This window comes from Euprymna scolopes, chromosome 10 (genome assembly GCF_053919585.1).
Source record: "Euprymna scolopes isolate OS-2025 chromosome 10, ASM5391958v1, whole genome shotgun sequence".
Classification (NCBI taxonomy): Eukaryota; Metazoa; Mollusca; class Cephalopoda; order Sepiida; family Sepiolidae; genus Euprymna; species Euprymna scolopes.
The window spans coordinates 82,174,703-82,196,467 of record NC_136491.1 but is presented as its reverse complement, the minus strand read 5'-3'; the positions used below and the strand labels follow the sequence as shown (position 1 = coordinate 82,196,467).

At 32.0% G+C, this 21,765-nt stretch overlaps 1 protein-coding gene across 1 annotated transcript; it reads left to right on the top strand.

The window, feature by feature from the left end:
- The first annotated feature begins 1,494 nt into the window (after positions 1–1,494).
- LOC145286121 (uncharacterized) lies at positions 1,495–21,128 on the top strand. The gene is made up of 6 exons (XM_080134821.1): positions 1,495–1,576; positions 4,704–4,771; positions 10,817–10,951; positions 16,993–17,106; positions 19,632–19,760; positions 21,042–21,128. The coding sequence occupies exons 1-6, from the start codon at positions 1,566–1,568 to the stop codon at positions 21,047–21,049; spliced, it is 465 nt and encodes a 154-aa protein (XP_079990947.1). The 5' UTR covers positions 1,495–1,565; the 3' UTR covers positions 21,050–21,128.
- The last annotated feature ends 637 nt before the right edge of the window (positions 21,129–21,765 follow it).

Below are 21,765 nucleotides of genomic sequence, written 5' to 3'. Positions count from 1 at the left end.
TGCAAACATAATAGAAGTATAAAGACAGTAAATAAAATATTAAAGCGACTAATCGGTACAAGATTTTAAGAACGCTGGCGGCTGACTGTTTACGTTTCTTGTAAAAACTGGAATCCAATGTTAGTTCGCTTCGTTTAGATAATCCTTTGAATCGCACTCCCACCCCCTACAAAAAGAGAAAAAATATAAAGGGAGGAAAAAAGGGGAAAAAAGAAGAAGAAATTTATAAAATGGCACAAGTAACCCACAGAATAACTGGAATGTAAAGTCGTGTTTCACCCGACAGAAAAATGCCAATCCATTTTTTTTTAAGCAACTAAGAATTCAAGCCGGTGTTCCTCGTATATTTCCTTGTGGACGTATCCGCAGCAGTGTTAAATGGTCGCGGGCGGAGTATGAATCGAATGAATCGAATAGAGAAAAAAGATTTTACAACTTCCATTGATTCTAACCGATTGAGGCAGTGAACTCTCACCGGAAAAAATATAGAAATGTACGAATATCAAGGAACTGTAAGAGTAGTAGGCCTATAGTACACATCAGATCCTGTGCTGAATGTAATGTCGTGATTTTTAATCCTATTAAGGTCAAACTCACACGGGAAAAAAATGAGTTCATTTTATTTATATAGAATAGAAGAGAGAGAAGAGAAGAGATTAAACAATAAAACAATATAACCATTTCGCGGTTTAATTAATTATTAGGTTGGTGCAAAAATAATATCGTTTTTTGACGTTCAACTATAAATAAAAACCTTATTTTTGCACCAACCTAATAGAATTGTAACTATAAACATGTAAACTATATATATATATATATATATATATATATATATATATATATATATATATATATATATATATATATATATATATATAAATCAACGTTCTTTCCAAGTGTGATTGATGGATAAGTTTTTTCTGTTAATGTCTTACAAGGAGGGGACTAGATATGTGAGCTCAGTCGAGCACCTTTCATGAAATTTTAAGCATAATTATTTAAACTTTATTATTTAGTTGCTTCCCAATACGACAAAGTGTGACAGTGTGACCATGTTTATGAGTGTGTACATGCATTGTGTGAATGTATGCAATTATCACTGTGTACATATGTTTGCGCGCGCGGTGTATGCGTTTGCGTGTGCTTGGGTGTGTATGCATGTGTGTGAGTTTGCATATGCATTTTCGGAGACACGTGTGTTGGGTAGTTACAGCTATATGTATTGTGTAGTTATAGCTATATATGTGTGGTGGGTACGTGTAGCGCGTTTGTGTGTCTTCTCTTCTTTACTTTTCTATATCGTAAAAAAAGGGAAGGGAAGAACACGCAAATCGTGTAAATGTGCAATCAGAAAGTTGCAGACAGACTCCACTCCCCACGCAACTCCAAATCGACCTCTAAAAAAACAGAAAATATTCAACCGATTATTATTATATCTCGATTATCGACAAAGATTATAATCTTAAAAACAAGCATCTGTTTATTTTTCCACAGTAAGAAAACGACTCTATAAAAATGTGATCGGCTGTATTGGAGTATCATAACGTGTCACTTGTTTCGACGTCATGGAATATAGGTAAGTCACCCGCCAAAGTATCGTTTTCACACTATACTATTCCATCTCGTTTAATTACCGATAGATTACCTGTGTCATCCGATATTCATTATTTCATTGTTTTCGCGCTTTGGTTGATTTTAACTTCAAGATTGTCATGAAAGTATTATTCAAATTACACGTTTCGTTTTTATCTGCTTAACAGGATCTTAACCCGTTACAATAATTTATTTAAGATCACACTGATTTAGTGATAGTAGGCCCTACGCTTTCAATTATCCGGTTAGTCGTGCTATTTTAAAGACAATTTATTGCGCCGCGCCCAGAACAATAAGTAAAAATGAAGCTAAATTATCAAATGACAAAGATGAATAAAAACATGAATATCATGAATGGGTCACCAGTTAGCAAGTGCTAACTTAATAACAGGATTTTGTGAATTAAAGCGAGAAGACATGAGTTAACGAACAAAATGTATTTATATATCAATAATTTTTCAGAGATATAAAATACCAGCTGAGAGACCTGACGTTGCCCGGGATTGAACAGTGATCAATGAAACGTTTATCAGTCCCATATTTTTATTGTCGTTGAAATCGAGGAAATACCTCATTTTTCAATCAACTCGATTGTTTGCCTGCTCTAATTGGAGATCCATCGCGGTGCACTGAGAGGAAGTTTCACACGCCTCCTCACAGTGACTTAGTCCACAATACATTGTAGTCTACATTGCACTATACAGAAGCTACTGTTGATTTTATAAATTATTTTTTCTATATAATAGCTTGCATTAAAGTTTAAAATGCACAAGTCAAGTATCATGCTTCAATTGTGCTCTAAACAAAAGCATTAATTTCGACTTACTGTTGATTTTATGTGCCCGTCCTTACTGGCTGTCCGGTGATAATGGCTTGAATTTAAGTTTAAAATGAAAAAGTCAAGCATCAGTGTTCAATTATGCTTTAAAAAGAAACATTCATTTCGAACGCTCCCCTGTCATACAGTTGAGTTTATATGTCGCGTCTTTCGGTTTGTGTTTTAATAAAACTTCTCAAATGCACTTCTAATGTTAGGCTGTACAAGGTGTTAACGTTGATCAAAATCGCCTTTCCTTTTTTTCATTAGATTATTTTGATTATCAAATATCGATACTTATCGAAGATACTCCGATAAAAACATATCCAACAACCTATCATGTACATAAAGTACCTTTGAGTGAAAATCTATAAAAAGCTACCCAGCCGTTTTGGGGTTTATAGGGAACTAACTCACACACACAGATATACACACAGACAACATTATTTTTATATAATAGTAGAGTTACTTTGAAAGACCAACGTTTGCTGAGAAGTCTTTAGTTCTTGAATGAGAAATAGCCAAGTCCAGTTAAAATTTCGTTGTGCGTATGTGTTCGTGAGTTTACTTTCTGAGTTCTTATTGGATAAATAGCAGTATAGTTAAAAGATGTTATCTAGGATGAACATTGTTGATGCTAGGATTGAGACACATCGCAGGTATCACCTGGAAGAACCCTGATTTCAATTTACTAATTTACTGCTTTTCATAACCCTTGTTAATTTGTACACAGGGTTGTTACTTTTGGAATTTAAAACGATTTTCATGAGTGGAAAATACTTGGAGTTAACACGTTTCTGTGAAAACTCACTTTGTTTTTTCGTTATTTTCATGGCAAGGGCTCATTTGAGTTTCAATCTATGGTCCTCCCTCGCCAAACTTTCACGAAAAACACTCGTCTAGCCAAAACCACTATCAATAGTTTCTCGCACTCTTTATCTGTGCCTAAACCTAAATGTAGATTCCATGAACAAAGCTTCTTTCTTAGAACTGTACGCCTGTGGAACTCTCTTCCGATTGCCTGCTTTCCAGCTGACTACAATCTTATTGTCTTCAAGTGCAACATAAACAAATTCTTAATGAAAAATCCAATTTACAAAACTCCCACTACTTATGTCTACTCTTCGATAATCACATTGATTAATAACCCTTATCCTCGAGTGGCCGTCGGGCCTTGATAAGTTGTGATTCCTGTGTAAAAAATAAATTGAAAAGGAAAGTGAATCCCAACGAAGCGGAGAAAAAATTGGATAGCTATTTGAGTCGTCCGCTTTTTAGCTTTCGCCCGAATCACATCTTGGTATAAAAAGTGCCATGTAAGAAATGAAAGGGAAGTTAGAGAAAAGAGTACGCCATCTAGCGTGACCCTTCAGATTGCGGACGCGTGCACCCTCTCTATAAAGAAAGGGCAGCTTTTAATAAATAATACATTTTAAAAAAACGTAGACAAATAGGGACTTAAATATGAATAAAAACAAAACAATACATACTAGCAAGCGATACCCGAGATTAAAAAAAAAAAAGCTCTTCAACTTGTTTATGCGAGGTAAACAATGCCATAAATATTCCTATCATTGGAACAGATGCTTGTTTTTAATATGTAATCTTTGTCGAGAATCAAATTATATAATGATCATCTGTTGAATGTTTTCTGCTTTTTTAGAGGTCGATTTGGAGTGCATGGGGGATGGGGTCGGTCTGCCAATTTCTGGACATACAGTTATTAACGATTTGCGCGTTTGTCCTTTCCCCTTTTTTATGTTATAGAAAATTAAAGAAAATAAGAGACACACGCATTACACATATACACCACACATATAGCATATAGCTACACCACACATATAGCATATAGCTACACCACACATATAGCATATAGCTACACCACACATATAGCATATAGCTACACTAAACATATAGCGTATAGCTACGCCACACATAGCATATAGCTACGCAACACATATAGCGTATAGCTACACTACATATATAGCGTATAGACACACGACACATATAACATATAGTTACACTACACATACAGCATATAGCTACACTACACATACAGTGTATAGCTAGCTACAGATAACAGGGGCAAACCAGGATCAACCATCAAGCCTTCCTAGCCCCCTATCTCCATTATTTATAACTAAAATACGTAAAAATAAGAGACTTAAAAGACCGGCCATGGTCTGCTGCTAAATAAACATTACTGTTTGCTAACATTACTCAAAGTTTGAAACGTGAAGCAAAGCATCAAATGAAAAGAGAATTATTTTTTGTTATCATTTTTTATTTTCAGACATTTGTTGATTTGCGCTTTCGTCCTTGTTTGCCAAACTCTGATCTTCAGTTCGGCATTACCTGTGGGTAAGTGCTTTTCATCTACTATCAGGTTAAAACAGCGTCAATGTTTGTTTTTCTAAGGCGTTTTTTTTTTCTTACTTATCACAATAACATGAAATATATGTTAAAATATTCATTGGTTTTAGAAATAATGCTTTAAAAAAACATTTTATTTCTCCTTGTTGTGGTGGCACCCACTCATTTACATATGTGGATAATATTACACATAAATAGCAAGACTCGGTTAGTCTGAGTGTGTGTTAACCAGAAGCTACCGACTGCCGAGCCAAGAGCAGATATTTTCTCCACCCAAGACTCTCTTACTTGACAACCATTATGTAAATATGCTGTAAATATACTTTTCCTAATACACTTCTTATTGATCTACCTTTGTTTGTTGAGTCTTCATTTGTATTGCCTTATACGTTATTTGGTTCAACCTGCAAACATAACAGTTCTAATTTGTAGTAATTGTATTTTTTTTTCACCAAGTCACCCTTCTCTTACTGTTTGTTCCTCTTATCCTCTTACCTTCTTAATGTAGGTTGTTTGACCCATATTTTCTTTTACAAAGGCACTCTCACTCCCTCTCTCTCTCTCTCTCTCTCTCTCTCTCTCTCTCTCTCTCTCTCTACTTCCCCTCTCTCTTCCCCTTCTCTCTCTCTCTCTCTCTTTCTCTGTCTGTCTCTCTTTCCCTCTTTCTCTATCGTTATTGACGGTCAAGGTAATTGAATGTAATAAATCTATCAGACGGGAAAAATATAATAGTTCATTATAAGCTCTGGTTGATACTAAACAAAATGGTTGTAAAAGGCTAAAAGGGATAGAAAAATTGAGAGGAGTGGGTAAGAGCACTAACCATGCCTCCATTGGAATGGGACAGAGTGTACTGTGATCTTGGGAAGGATTATTGCCTCTCAAATTTCAAGAAAGACTATTGGTCCTTGCCAGCGAGAAATTAATGGTAAGTAGATGTTGCGTAATGGTAAATTTCGGTTTCGATTCAACCTGATGCAACCAAGTCATATGGATATATTTTTTTTTATATCACAACTTTATAATATATAAGAATCGGTAGATAATTGACTCCATAATAATATACACGAAATCTGCATACATTAAAATATCATATTTTTATGACCGGGCTACGCCGAGCGTCCCCGCTATCTTAGATAAACACTTTTGCAGATTTAACAAAAGAGCTACAATATCAGGACGTCTCCATTTACGCTGAACATCCACAGAATGCCAACATCAATATATTGCATATGAAAAAATGGACTTTCCACAGGTCCCTCTAATAATAATAATAATAATAATAGTTTGTAAAGTGAATTCAATTTATATAGAAAGGTGATGATATGCGAAGGTTCTGCATCTAATCATAGCCAATAACAAATGTTAAATATAATTAAACGAACCAAATATATTCCAAAGAACGTTCATGTATCCTACTTTGCTATACCATAAACAAGATTTATATTGGCCTTCTTGAAGCTAGGTTTAGATTTTCTTTCTAGATTTTCTTCAAGATTCTTGGATTTTCAAGACTAATTTAAATACGAGAAAGCATGGTAATACAAGATATCGCATGAAGACGTCTCACATTTATAACAAATATAATTTTTTTTTAAAAAACACACAACTATCTATAAAGAAAAAATAAATAAAAGATTTGTTTTAATTTCTTTTAAAATTGATGTCGGACAAAATGTGAGACTTTCTTTAATTCATTTTCATACGACTATTTAGGACGCTAAAACCATCGCAAAACATTTAACATTACAAAAATATTAATAACAGAAAAGAAACTGATATTTAGTTATGACAACGAATTCTCTGGAAACTTTATTAAACAAGTTTGGCGAATTTTAATGAAACAAAGTATAGCGAACCAACTAAAGATTGCCTTTTAAAAGTTGATTTTAGAGGAATTCCACTTTTACTTAATATTATACGCTTTGTTTCATTAAGAAGTCGTCTGACTTCTTTAATAAATGTGTCTGTAATGTTAAAAGTTTTGTTTTAATTTTCGCGTCCAAAATTCTCCTTTGAAAAAATGAATTTAAAAATTTTTAAACTAAAATATATGCCCACAGAATCTAAAATTTAAATCTATCTTCTTCTATCTATCTATACTCCTATAAATTCGGTTTTCTTTTGTGTGCATTGATATTCATATTAAAACCCCTCTTTTCTATTTACTTAAAAAGAAAATACAATTTTGTTATATGTGGCTTGTGGAATTGCATTCACTAGCAAAAGATCGAGCTAATTTGCATATTCTTTTAAACATTCATTTTAATTAATTCCCTATTAGTTTTTTTCGGTTTTCTTGTGGGATGATCATCTTTAGTTAACTATTACGTGTTATTATATTCATGCATATATTCTACTTGATTTATACTTGCATAATATTTGCGTAAAATGTTTACAGGAAACACAAAATTGTTTCCATATATATTTAGTATACGTATATATTTTTGTTTAATCTATCTATCTATCTATCTATATATATATATATATATATATATATATATATATATAGATATATATATATATATATACATACATACAAAAGTTGACGTGTCTTTGTGCGTGTGTCTGTGTGAGTACATTTCCCTACGTAATAACTTTGTCAAATTTAAGTCTACAGACTCGAAATGTGATATACAGGGTACTGTGATTTGAGAAAATATTTGTGATCCATTTTCGGCCAGAAATTTGGCTGTTACGGGGTCAAAGGTCAACGATTTGACTTTTGAGAACTCTACCAAACTCCTTCGACAATTTTGGGTCCAAACACTTGAAATTTTAGATATAGGTTCCTTGGACTTGGATCTAACTTAATAACTTGATTTGAGCCTAAAACAAAATATATTAAGGGGTCATAATAGGGGTCAAAGTTAAAAAAAATTGACCGCTTTTCTGTTTTTTTTTTGGGGGGGGGCGTCAACATACACCTCCAAACACCCGGGCAACGCCGGGCTGAAATGCTAGTATATCTATAAAAGTGAACGTGTCTGTGTGTCTGTGTGACTATCTGTGTGTCTGTCTGTGTGTCTGTGTACATTTCCCTACGCAATAACTTTGTCAATTTTAAGTCTACAGACGCGAAATTTTATATACAGCGTACTGAGATTTGGGAAAATCTATGTGATCCGTTTTCGGACAGAAATTTGGCTGTTAAAGGGTCAAAGTTCAACGATTTGACCTTTGAGAACTCTACCAAACTCCTCCGACAATTTTGGGTCTAAACACTTAAAATTTTAGATATAGGTTCCTTGGACATGGATCTAACTTAATAACTTGATTTGAGCCCACAACAAAATATGTTAAGGGGTCATAATAGGGGTCAAAGGTAAAAACAAATTACCTCTGTGGTCTCTTCCAAATTACCCAGACAATTTCTGATCTAAACATTTGAAATTTTACATAAAGGGTATTCAGAGATAAGGCAAGCTTTTCCATCGGTTTGGGTCGAAAATTTTTATTTACCAATATATAAATGTATGTATGTATGTATGTATGTATGTATGTATGTATGTATGTATGTATGCCTAAAACTTCAACAGAGGCGACGGATTTTATCAAGATCAGTATCGTTTTGAAGGTCGACCTTTCATACGGCAAATATCGAAAAATTGGCTAAAAACATTTATATCTTCACCTTCAATTAGGCACTTTTCTACAGGGGGGGTCGATTTTTTCGCCGATATTTTTGAAAGATGTCCTCTCCTTTCGATTGTCTAGCCTTAATATAAACATAAGTTACTTCAGGTTTGGCGGTTGTCATAACCGCAAAGACGTCAGGTTTTTCCCCCGTTCTTCTCCTCCTTCGCGGTACGGATTCGAGCCTTCCTTTCTACTACCACTTTTTTTTTTTTTTTGCTCAACATAAACATACACATCCAAACACCCGGATAACGCCGGGATGAAATGCTAGTATTTTAAATAAAGTAAAAAAATAAAAACAAAATAAAAACAGATAAATAAAAAAACGTTCTAAATATAAGCAAATACAAAGTTTTAATCTGTAAAAAAAATGAAAATGAAATAAAAACTAAAAAATTAAATGAAAAACAAATAAGTAAAGGTGTGTTTGTTTATTTCTTAGTAAAGAATCGCACTAAAAACTTTCGTCGAACTTGTTTAATCATTCAAACACAGTAGTGTTTGAATATATGGTTAAGTGTTTGATATATGGTTAAGTGTTTTAATATATGGTTAAGTGTTTGAATATATATGGTTAAGTGTTTGAATATATGGTTAAATGTTTGAATATATGGTTAAGAGTTGAATATATGGTTTAATGTTGAATATATGGTTAAGTGTTGAATATATGGTTAAGTGTTTGAATATATGGTTAAGTGTTTTAATATATGGTTAAGTGTTTGAATATATATGGTTAAGTGTTTGAATATATGGTTAAATGTTTGAATATATGGTTAAGAGTTGAATATATGGTTTAATGTTGAATATATGGTTAAGTGTTGAATATATGGTTAAGTGTTTGAATATATGGTTAAATGCTGAATATATGGTTAAGTGTTTGAATATATGGTTAAGTGTTGAATATACGGTTAAGTGTTGAATATATGGTTAAGTGTTTGAATATATATGGTTAAGTGTTGAATATATGGTTAAGTGTTGAATATATGGTTAAGTGTTTGAATATATGGTAAAGTGGCAGTTTAGTCATATAGAACTGCTTAACCGCTCACTAATTTTTCGACCAAATTTCAAACAATTATTACAGATCATCTTCTCAGCTATATTGTGAAAAAATAAGTTTCAATTTTTATTAAGTAAAACAAATGTTATGAAGAATTTACTGGTGTTCAAAATTATAAAAAAAAAAGCTAAGGAGGTGAGCGACGTTTTTTATGACTGATTTCCATAGCAACCACATCGCTTCAGTGTCTAGTTTTGCTACCAATTCACCGCTCTCGCGAAAAGAGGAAGTAACAAGTGAAACAGAGAGAATGAAAGAAGACGAGTGCCGTACATTTTTTACATATGTATATATTATGTTTATGGGGGCAAAAAAGTAAGACTGAAATTAAACAAAGAACAAGTGAATTTACTGGAAGCCTGTAAAAATCATGGATTGCAATAGAAAAATGCGAGCATGAAAAGTAATATGGTTAAACTTAAACATGGAAAAGAAAAGGGCAAGATATTCTAGTAAAACATATAATAAATTTATAAATTGAAATATTGTACTAAACATATAATACATTTATAAATTAAAATATTGCAGCTGGTCGGTCTACGGACCGACCGCGTGCCTCACACCACTTGCTACTATGTGGGACAAAAAGCTAACAGACCGTACGTACATCTCTCACTGTTTCTCTCTCTATCTACTACTTGTGCCAGAGAACACCACCGCGTAGCTGACGGCTAACATGGCGCACAGTTTAACTGATGGCAACCCTCTATCCTTTGTCTTTGTCTACACGCTGGACTATCATTCTCATTTCTACTATATTACTCACTTCTTTTCCCACGCGCGAACAAACGATAATGAAATGAAAACACATTTCCTTTTTCCTTCTATACTACCAATCCTGCAACAAACGATGGTTACACCCGCGCGAACATGAACACGTGTTATATCTAAAACATTCATTCTTTCAACAGTAAATAAACGACACGTATATCTATTCCAGCAATCGAGTCTTTGTTTCCTTCATTCCATTCGTTTCATTATTTTCTTTTGTAACGGAATTAGGATTTATATGTCCTAGTCCTCTACAAGCTACATTTTATTCTGTTGTATGTTGGTTTCTTTAGTTATTTTTGTATCAGAACTTAGTTTAAGCCAGACTGGCCTATGAAGATATTGATATATTGAGACGTAAACACAGACAATGTATAAATGCAAAAGGTTTACTCATAAGTATTTACTATCTGGCTCGGTTGTGACGAACATGTATGCTGATTTTTAAATATTTGATGTAACAACTTTAATGTTCTATTATGTTTCTCTTTGTATACGTCAATGTATATATGATGTACCAAAAGTAAATATAAATGTATCATGTTATTCATTTATTGTTTCAGATGTGGCTGAGATTGATGAATACGCTGGCGACAACTGCACGCATAATGGCGTAGCCCGTGAAACCGGAGAAAGATGGGCGCAAGACTGCTTGAAATTTCACTGCGTTAACGGAAAAGTTAAGCTTCTTCATGCGGGTACGAATTGAAATCGTTTTCATTCTTTTCAAACATAACGAATTATTAGATTTTTTTTTCTCTCTCCTTGTTTATGCGTTATGTAAATATTTCTTTTTTTTTTTTTCCTTATCTTTACTCGTGACATGGTATTATTAGAAAAGTAAAGTGCATGTGATGTTCAAGGTATTTTTTTTTTCAAATGGTCTAAACAGGAGGATCGCTGGGGTTTGCGTGAAATGAATTATAAAATATTTTTACTCCTCATAAGCGTTGCGTAAATTTTAATCGGAATTTGTAAGTGTAAGAAGCTAATAAAACGCAGATATTTTAAATACGTGTTTATTTATTTAAAATCAACTAACTTTCAATTATATAACGTCATCCTCAGGTATAGAAACATGGCTTTCTTTTTTCCTTTTCCGTTTCTCATGATATGGTGTTCACTCATAATGTTTTGTTTTGTTTTTCGATGCTTTAATCAGGTGCATAGCGGTGGCTCGCATAAATCGAACAAGAGTATTTTTCTTGATGTAAGCGTTATGTAAAATTGAATTGAAATTTGTAAGTGATGAAGCAGAATTCTTTCTTTTTGAATAAATATTCATTAATTCATTTAAAACTAGCAGAATCCGTGTACCAGCGTTGCCCGGCGGAAAGATAGCACAAACCAGAACAGGTTTCAGTGAAATAAACCCAATCCACAAATTAACCCGTGATTTTCTAGCGCATTATCGTAAGCTGAGCTCATTTTCTTTTGTTTCGCATTATAAAGTGATCTGTAGGTTAATAAGTGATATCCCAACACACCAAAAAGCGATGCTAAAAAGAAATGCTAAAAAACAATGTCAAAAAAAATACTAAAAAGCAATGTTAAAACGCAATGTAAAAAGGCAATACAAAAAAGCAATGTTAAAAAGCAATACTAAAAAGCAATACGAAAAAGCCATGTTAAAAAGCAATACTAAAAAGCAATACTAAAAAGCAATACAAAAAAGCCATGTTAAAAAGCAATACTAAAAAGCAATACGAAAAAGCCATGTTAAAAAGCAATACTAAAAAGCAATACTAAAAAGCAATACGAAAAAGCCATGTTAAAAAGCAATACTAAAAAGCAATACAATACAAAAAAGCAATACAAACAAGCAATGTTAAAAAGCAATACAAAAAAGCAATACAAACAAGCAATGTTAAAAAGCAATACAAAAAAGCAATACAAACAAGCAATGTTAAAAAGCAATGTTAAATAACAATGCCAAAAAATAATGGCAAAAAGATATACTAAAAAGCAATACGCAAAAGCAATACGAAAAAGCAATACTAAAAAGCAATGCTAAAAAGCAATACTAAAAAGCAATGCTAAAAAGCAATACAAGAAAGCACTGTTAAAAAGCAATGCTGAAAAACAATACTAAACAGCAATGTTGAAAAGAAATACTAAAAAGCAATGCCAAATAGCAATGATAAAAAGCAATGCCAAAAAGCAAGACTAAAAAGCAATGCCAAAAAGCAATATTAAAAAGCAATGTTAAAAAGCAATACTGAAAAGCAATACTAACAAGCAATGCCAAAAAGCAATGCCAAAAAGCAATGCCAAAAAGCAATATTAAAAAGCAATGCAAAAAAGGAATGATAAAAAGCAATACTAAAAAGCAATTCTAAAAAGCAATGTTAAAAAGCAATATCAAAAAGCAATACCAAACATCAATATTAAAAAGCAATGCTAAAAAGCAATGTTAAAAAGCAATACCAAAAAGCAATACCAAAACGCAATACTAAAAAGCAATGCTAAAGAGCAATGCTAAAACGCAATGCTAAAAAGCAATGCTAAAAACCAATACTAAAAAGCAATGCCAAAAAAGAATACTAAAAAGCAATTCTAAAACGCAATACTAAAAAACAATGCCAAAAGGCAATAGTAAGAAGCAATTCTAAAAAGCAATGACAAAAAGCAATGTAAAAAAGCAATACCAGAAAGCAATGCCATAAAGATATACTAAAAAGCAATAACAAAGAGCAATGTTTAAAAGCAATACTAAAAAGCAAATTTAAAAAGAAATTCTAAAAAGCAATACTTAAAAGCAATTCTAAAAAGCAATTCTAAAAATAATGCTAAAAAGCAATACTAAAAAGCAATGCTAGAAAGCAATTCTAAAAAGCAATTCTAAAAAGCAATATTAAAAAGCAATTCTAAAAAGCAATACTAAAAAGCAATGCTAAAAAGTAATTCTAAAAAGAAATACTATAAAGCAATTCTAAAAAGCAATTCTAAAAAGCAATACTAAAAAGAAATTCTGAAATGCAATACTAAAAAGCAATGCCAAAAAGCAATACTAAAATGCAATGCCAAAAAGAATTGCTAAAAAGATATACTAAAAAGCAATTCTAAAAAGCAATACTAAAAAGCAATTCTAAAAAGCAATACTAAAAAGCAATTCTAAAAAGCAATACTAAAAAGCAATGCCAAAAAGTATTTCTAAAAAGCAATACTAAAAAGCAATGCTTAAAAGCAATGCTAAAAAGCAATGCCAAAAAGAAATACTAAAATGCAATGCTAAAAAGCAATGCCAAAAAGAAATACTAAAATGCAATGCTAAAAAGCAATGCCAAAAATAATGCTAAAAAGCAATGCCAGAAAGCAATATTAAAAAGCAATACTAAAAAGCAATGCCAAAAAGCAATGTTAAAAAGCAATACTAAAAAGCAATGCTGAAAAGCTATGTTAAAAACCAATGCGAAAAATCAATACTAAAAAGCAATGCCAAATAGCAATGCTAAAAAGCAATGCCAAAAAGCATTACGAAAAAGCAATACTAAAAAGTAATGTTAAAAAGCAATACTAAAAAGCAATGCCAAAAAGCAATTTTAAAAAGCAATACTAAAATCAATGCGAAAAAAAAAGCAATACCAAAAAGCAATGCTATAAAAATATAATAAAGCATACTAAAAAGCAATGCCAAAAGGCAATAATAAGAAGCAATTCTAAAAAGCAATGCCAAAATGCAATACTAAAAAGCTATACTAAAAAGCAATGCCAACAAGCTATATTAAAAAGCAATGCCAAAAAGCAATACTAAAAAGCAATACTAAAAAGCAATACTAAAAAGCAATGTTAAAAAGTAATACTAATAAGCGATGCCAAAAAGCAATGCCAAAAAGCAATGTTAAAAAGCAATGTTAAAAAGCAATACCATAAAGATATACTAAAATGCAATACTAAAAAGCAATGCTAAAAAAGCAATGCTAAAAAGCAATTCTAAAAAGCAATACTAAAAAGCAATACTAAAAAGCAATACTAAAAAGCAATGCCAAAAAGCAATACTAAAAAGCAATGCAAAAACGCAATACAAAAAAGCAATGCTAAAAAGCAATTCTAAAAAGTAATTCTATAACCAATTCTTAAAAGAAATACCAAAAATCAATACTAAAAAGCAATTCTAAAAAGCAATGCTAAAAATCAATACTAAAAAGCAATTCTAAAAAGCAATTCTGAAAACAATGCTAAAAAGCAATTCTAAAGCAATACTAAAAAGCAATTCTAAAAAGCAATGCTAAAAAGCAATACTAAAAAGCAATATAAAAAAGCAATACTAAAAGCAATGCCAAAAAGCAATGCCAAAAAGCAATGCCAAAAAGCAATACTAAAAAGCTATGCAAAAAGCAATACTAAAAACCAATTCTAAAAAGCAATGCTAAAAATCAATGCCAAAAACCAATACTAAAAAGCAATAATAAAAAGCAATGCCAAAAAGCAATACTAAAAACAATACGAAAAAGCAATGCTAAAAAGCAATGCCAACAAGCAATGCTAAAAAGCAATTCTAAAAAGCAGTGCTAAAAAGCAATACTAAAGAGCAATGCGAAAAAAAGCAATGCTTAGAAGCAATTCTAAAAAACAATACTAAAAAGCAATTCTAAAAATCAATAATAAAAAGCAATGCCAAAAAGCAATACTAAAAAGCAATTCTAAAAAGCAATACTAAAAAGTAATTCTAAAAAGCAATTCTAAAACCAATTCTAAAAAGCAATGCCAAAAAGCAATATTAAAAAATAATACTGAAAGCAATACTAAAAGCAATGCTTAAAAGCAATACTAAAAGCAATACTTTAAACGATAATTAACGTAAAAATGTTTTTCCACATCTATAACAGAAAGTAATAGAATAAAAGATGTTTACCAAGAAATATTTTAATCAATTGTGAAAAAATAACGAGAATAGTTAACTTTGTAGCAAAAAAAGTGTGTATATGCGTATAACCTCCCCAATAAAGGATGTAATGAACAATGACTGTTTAGAAAAACATATTTTAATCCATGCTGAAACCATTGGTTCTCGTGTTTTTGCAATGAAGAAAAAATCCTCACCTCATGGACTGAGGTAATTTCGTTTCATACTTATGAAGCTATTGGTAAAGATCTGGAATGTAAACTTGCACGGCCGGGTTGTTAGGCAGTTCAGGGAAGGAAAATTTTAAAAATAAAAGTTATGGTTAAATTTTATTAAAAATTGTGCTTAATGGTCCTGGACGATTGGTTTTCGTGTCTTTCATTGCAATTCTTTTAGACTGAGATACTATTTGGTATGAATTCGTGAATTGGTCTCTAAGTTAAGAACTGGAGCCCACCCTAATATTAAGAAATGTCTAAAAGCACGTTAAGTAGTCAACGAAAGAAAAAGAAAAACCCCTATAAAGTGAGTTATTTATGCGTTATAATTTGTTGATAAGTTAAGAAGCAATGCCACAACCAAAAATTAAGAAATGTTGAAAGTTGCGTTAATTAATCGTCTAACTATTGATTCTGGGGTGTTTCGAAATAAGATGGATCCTTCTAAGCTGAGATATTTTATGTTTTCGTTTTTATGAAGTTTGTTATAAGTTTTTTTATTTTATTTTTTTACACAGTGGTCACCACTTATCAAGGCCCGGAAGCCACTCAGGGATAAGGGTTATTGCAAGTACATTACGTTAGTGTGGAGATTTGATGAAATGTTTACTTTATGAGGTGGTTCATTAGGAACTTGTTAACGTTGGACTTGAAGACATCCAAGTTGTAGTCAGGTGGGAAGCAGGCAGACGGAACAGAGTTCCACAGGCGTGCAGTTCTAAAAAAGAAGCTTTGTTCATGGAATCCACGTTTTGATTTAGGCAGAGATAAAGAGTGGGGGGAATTTTTCACAGTGGATTCAGCTAGTTTTTCGTGGTTTGAGTTAAGCAAAGACTCCCTAATACGAAGATATTCGGAAAAGTACGCAAAGCAATCCTCAAATCTTGTTTCTGGTGTCATTCAAAGAATGTGAAACCTTTCTCTGCGATAATTATTCTTTTGTTTGTTATGAAGTTGTACTAAATCAAGAACTGCGTGCACGCTTACAAGAGGAAAAAGAAGACATGCCGAAACAAAGTAGTTCTAAGAGGCCAGTAAACAAAAAATGCGAATAATTTTAAGCCAGAATAAAAATTTGTTGTTGCAACAGCCATACGCAATGTAATTGACTGTCTTAATTAATTTAGAAATATTAATTAATAAAACAAAGTGTTGGTTTTACATATTTTAAGTTTTAAAACATAGATGAAGCTGTTCCTGCTTTTTATAATAATTGTTTTGAAATAATAATTTAATTCAATAAATTTTTCACTAATTATGTTTTGTTTTTTTTTAATTTTCTGGTGTGTAATTTCGTTAATTTCATTTTAGTAATGCTACTTTACCTTCATAGTTTCGCTGAAAATAATTAAAATTCTGGATTGTCTCCCTTTTCCTCTATAGAATGATTCGAAACTTAGAACAAATGATTATCGGTGTAAATCTAAACTGTAGAAATGTTATAATTTCAAATAGAAAAATATGCTTCTTATAAGAACAACTGTGTTTTTTAATTACCAACAAAGAATCCGTAACCTGATGAATACTAATTGTTAGTTGTTATTTTGCTGCTCATTTTTCTTTTATTGTGTATATTTTGTTAACTGATACGTAAGTTAACCATTAATTTTGTTAACTGATACGCAAGTTAACGATTAATTAACTTCAATTTTTGTCTTCTATTTTGTTCTAATAGCATGTTCGTTTAAAGGTCATTGCAAACGCGCCGGCGCCGTGTGGACATCCCATTGCATCAAGCGTACCTGCCTCAACGATCATGGAAAAGTTCACATCAGAGTCCTCCAAAGCGGTAAATATTAGAATCATCCGACGAGTACTTGCTCATAAAATAACTTCCTCTTGGGCGAATCAATATTTTTTAGATCAATATCTATACTAAGATAAGGGATCTTGTGTGTGAGTATATACGCACCCTTCTGTGTCTGTTGTGGTCACAAGATTTTTCAACATATATACCCATCCGTTTGTAGGTAGGTTTTATGCGTAAATGCACATGTGGCACAATGACGGAGCTCCCATTCTGAGGGAGCCGGGGGCTTCTACATTAATAAACCTTGTGCCTAACTTGCTCTGTACTTGTGATGAAGTGAAAACGTGTCATGCAGGTTCGCGGTATCTATTTGCTTCCCCACAGAGCAAATTAGCCACAAGGCCTTTTTAATGTGGAGAGATTGGGGAAAGGGGGACAAGCTCCCCGAGAAGCAGGGGAGATGGATAGTGACAATTGGTATGAAGGGTTTCCCCTACATTGACCCATAACTGATTGCTACAAGAGCAATGGTCTTATATGTGGGGTTGCTCCCACATATGGTCTTTGATTGCAGCATCTGCCGGAATAGATATTACACTTTGATCTTGGCCCGAAGTCCAAAAAGTTCTCCCCGCGAGAGGGAGGTGTGCATGTCATGCAGGTGCTGTATTTATTTGCTTCCCCGCTGAGCAAATTAGGCACATCGTAAATAAGTTCTATTCATATATATTTACCAATATATAGTTTTTGTGACATCATTTTCCAATCTTATTGCCTCCTATATACGCTCCAATCAAATTTGTTAAGCTTTATATTATCCCGATAAGTCTCTTCTTAGATAATTGAATTTACTCTCTTCTTCTAACTCACTAAGCTGTATATATATATATATATATATATATTAATATATATATATAATATTATGTATCTACATAAAATTGCATGTAAATATTGTCAGTGTTTACTTCTACAGCGCTCGATACATAAGTAGAGCTAAGTAGTAAGTTTTGAAAAAATATATATTGCAATAGCCTGATGAATTCTCTCGAGAATGAAATGCGTAAAATTCTATGTAGATTAATTACCATATATACATCCAAAACACTACATATATATATATATATATATATATATATATATATATATATATATATATATACACACACACACACACACACGAGCAAACAGTTAATAAAACATGTTAAAAAACACTTTGAAATGTGTTAAAAACATATTTAATCTGAAAAGGAAACACTAGATAAGTGGATAGTCCTTAATCCGCGGAGTTTTGAAGAAATACTTTCCTTCTTATCAGAGGGTAGGAATTAGCAAAATGAGGGATAGGATTTTGCATGCAAAAGTATTTTATGAAACAACAAGTAAGTCAAAGATCTTACTTGAAAACAAAAAAAGTGAAGCAGAGGGAATATGGTGAAGAAAAAGGTGATTACACATGAATGGATAGTCTGGTGGAAGATAAATAATCCAGTGACGGTAAAATCCAAATATATAACTTCAAAAAAGTTAAAAGAATTTCCATTTGCACAAGTAAAATCCAAGGAAATCCCTTAATTGGGATAAGATGGCCCATAATAATCCAAATAATAATGTATATTTAATATATATATATATATATATATTATATTATATATGTGTGTGTGTGTGTGTGTGTGTGTGTGTGTGTGTGTGTGTGTGTGTGTGTGTGTGTGTGTGTGTGTGTGTACAATTTTTTAGAAAAATCGAAAAAATGAAACAGGTATAAGTAAGCAGTATTTTTCTCGTTTTTTAACAATATTTGCTTAAGTGAAAAATGCTGTCTAAATACAACACACATATATATATATATATATATATATATATATATATATATATATATATATATATATATATATATATATATATATAACTACTTCATTTAATCACATAAATTAATATACGAAAATATAATTTTATGCATAAATTTTCAGTATTTACTCCAACAGTGCTCAATACATAGGTAGAGCAAGGTAGTAAGTTTTAAAAAGATATATGGCAACTAAGCTACAGAGAATATTCCGCGTTTCATACTTGTGAGAATTCGTCATAATAAGCCTGACGAATTTTCATGAGAATGGAACGCGGAATATTCTGTGTAGCTTAATTGGCATATATATTTTTATAATCAATATATATATATGTATGTGTGTATGTATTCGTGTATGTACGTATTCATGTATGTACGTATGTATATAAGAGAAAAAGAGAGAGAGAGTACTAGCTAAGGAAAGTACGTGGCTTCTCACGAAGGAAAATTTAGCCAAATAATTGCTTTAATTTGGAGAATCCAGTTCCTCCAAAAGGCGCACTGTGGATTGTCGTCATTCACTCACCAAGTCGCTGCATGCAATAAGCAATAAACCAATTCCCCATCTAAAATGCCTGAGCATGTGTTCTCATGCAACTGTGTTCCTGGCACAATTTTACATATCGCATCATCATAACGGCTTGCTTAATAAACAAACCATATTTTATGTATGTATGCGTTAATGTGCTTTGCTTCTTTTTTTTTTCTTTTTTTTTTTCAGGTTGTCCGGGTAAAAATAACCACTGTCATAAGGTCGGAACCACGTGGCACGAGAAACATCACAACAAATGTCAAGTCCGTAAATGCGTCAAGCTCAACAAAGCTTTCGTCTCAAAGATCTTGAATAAAGGTGAGGTTATAAGTTACTTGGTTCTTTTTTAATTTCTTGCTTTTATAAAGAATTGGTAACCAGGAGATGTCGGTACTTAGAGAGTCATTCACGAGTATGGACGGAAAATCTCCAATTAGTCTCGGTCATTCCCTAGTCTAGCGACAGACAATAAGAATAAAAAGACTCGATCATATATTTAATAGAGTTAGGTCGGATAAGAAATTTGAAAGAAACAGAAAAGAAATGTAAAGAGGTAAACGGCACTAAAACATACGAAAAAACAGATTGGATTAGGGTTAGGTTTAACTCTGAAGAAGAAATAAAGTTGAAAAAACTTCCGTATATTTTTCCTTTAAAAAAAAATTGTTGGTTCATATTATGTCAATTATTCGGTCTACAGTTCTCATATTGAGTGTTATTTTCACAACGTTTCGGTCGATGTAACCTTCGATCTTCTTCGGGTATATCTTGTCGCCAAGAAACATCTGAAGACAGTTGGAAGTTACATCGACTGAAACGTTGTGAAAATAACACTCAAGATGAGAACTGTAGTCCGAATAATCATAATCGTATGAATTATCAATCCTCATCACAAAAATTCACAAAGTTGATTCACTTACTAATTTGAACAAGATTATGAAACATAAGGGGGTGTTCAAGTGACCCTAACTTTAATAAAACACTTTAAAACATTGTCATCTTCTGGAAAACAACAAAATAGTTTTCGTTAAATAAATTCCTTACGAAAAAATGTCAAGCTTTTATGTCAGTATTCATGACTGACTTAGGATTCCCCGTCGATACTCAGAACTGATTTTCTAAGGATTGAAAATCTCTGAGTAACAATTTCTTACAAGTACTAAATTCTTTAACAAAAAAAATGGCAACCGTCTCCTATTGTATCAGTTCGCATTTATTTCTTAAGATTCACTTAATGTATTGGCAAACTGACTTCAAAGAAGAGAGTTGAAGAAAAACGATATCTGACCTGAAGATTGTCACTTAGAACTGAATTTTACCTCATACTTTTGAATGTTTATTTGTCACTCCCAAAGATTATATCCAATCTGTTGCTAAAAAAACCCGAACCGGTAATACTGGATGTCATATTAGCAATCGGGCGCAGAATGTAACTAGGTATAACGAGACGAGTTATCTATCCATCTATCTATCTATCTATCTATCTTTCTATCTCTCTTTTTATTCTATTTTTATAATTATTCTCGCATGACATTGCTGTTATATTTTAGAGTGTTCGTCAATCATTCTCATTCTGATATATTTTGAACTTTTTTTCAGAATGCTAAACTATCCAAGATGGTTGCCACATTATGAACGTGTGAAGATTTATTTTGGAAATAAATAAACATTCTTCTCCGTACAAACCATGTGTTTGTTATGATTTCTTTTTTTTTTTTTTTTAAGTCTACGCGTTTGTATATTTTGATTGCATGCTAGCAGAGAACCCCAAGAATTCCCAGGATTGAATGAGAATCAACGACTATTTCACACTTCCGATACTTTTATTGTCAAAAAAATCGGTGAAATCGACAATTTTTCATTCAATCCGATTAATTGCCTGCTCCAGTTGGAGACCCATTGCAGTGCTAGGTGTATCAGAATTTTTGTAGGAAGTTTTGACACCCCTAACACGAAACTGCGAATAAAATATAAAAATCTCGTAATTTCTCTGTTAAAAGTGGGTTGTTTATTTTCTTTATGGATTATACTTCCAAAATAAACTATTAAAGTTGTTTTAAAAGTGATAGAAATATTTTTTTAAAACAGTAATGAATTTTCCGAACTCAATATTTTCCCATTTTTAAACTTTAAAAATCTATCAAAGTTTTTCTATTGATTCTATTTTTACGATATTTTCAGGGTCAATGTGAAATTTTATGTTCTTTCCAATAGACCCAATATAATATTTTAGACAAACGTTTTTTTTAATTCACCCCCCCCCATTTTCAAGTGTTTATTAAAAAGTAAATAATTAATTTACTCACCGAAAAGTAAATAATTA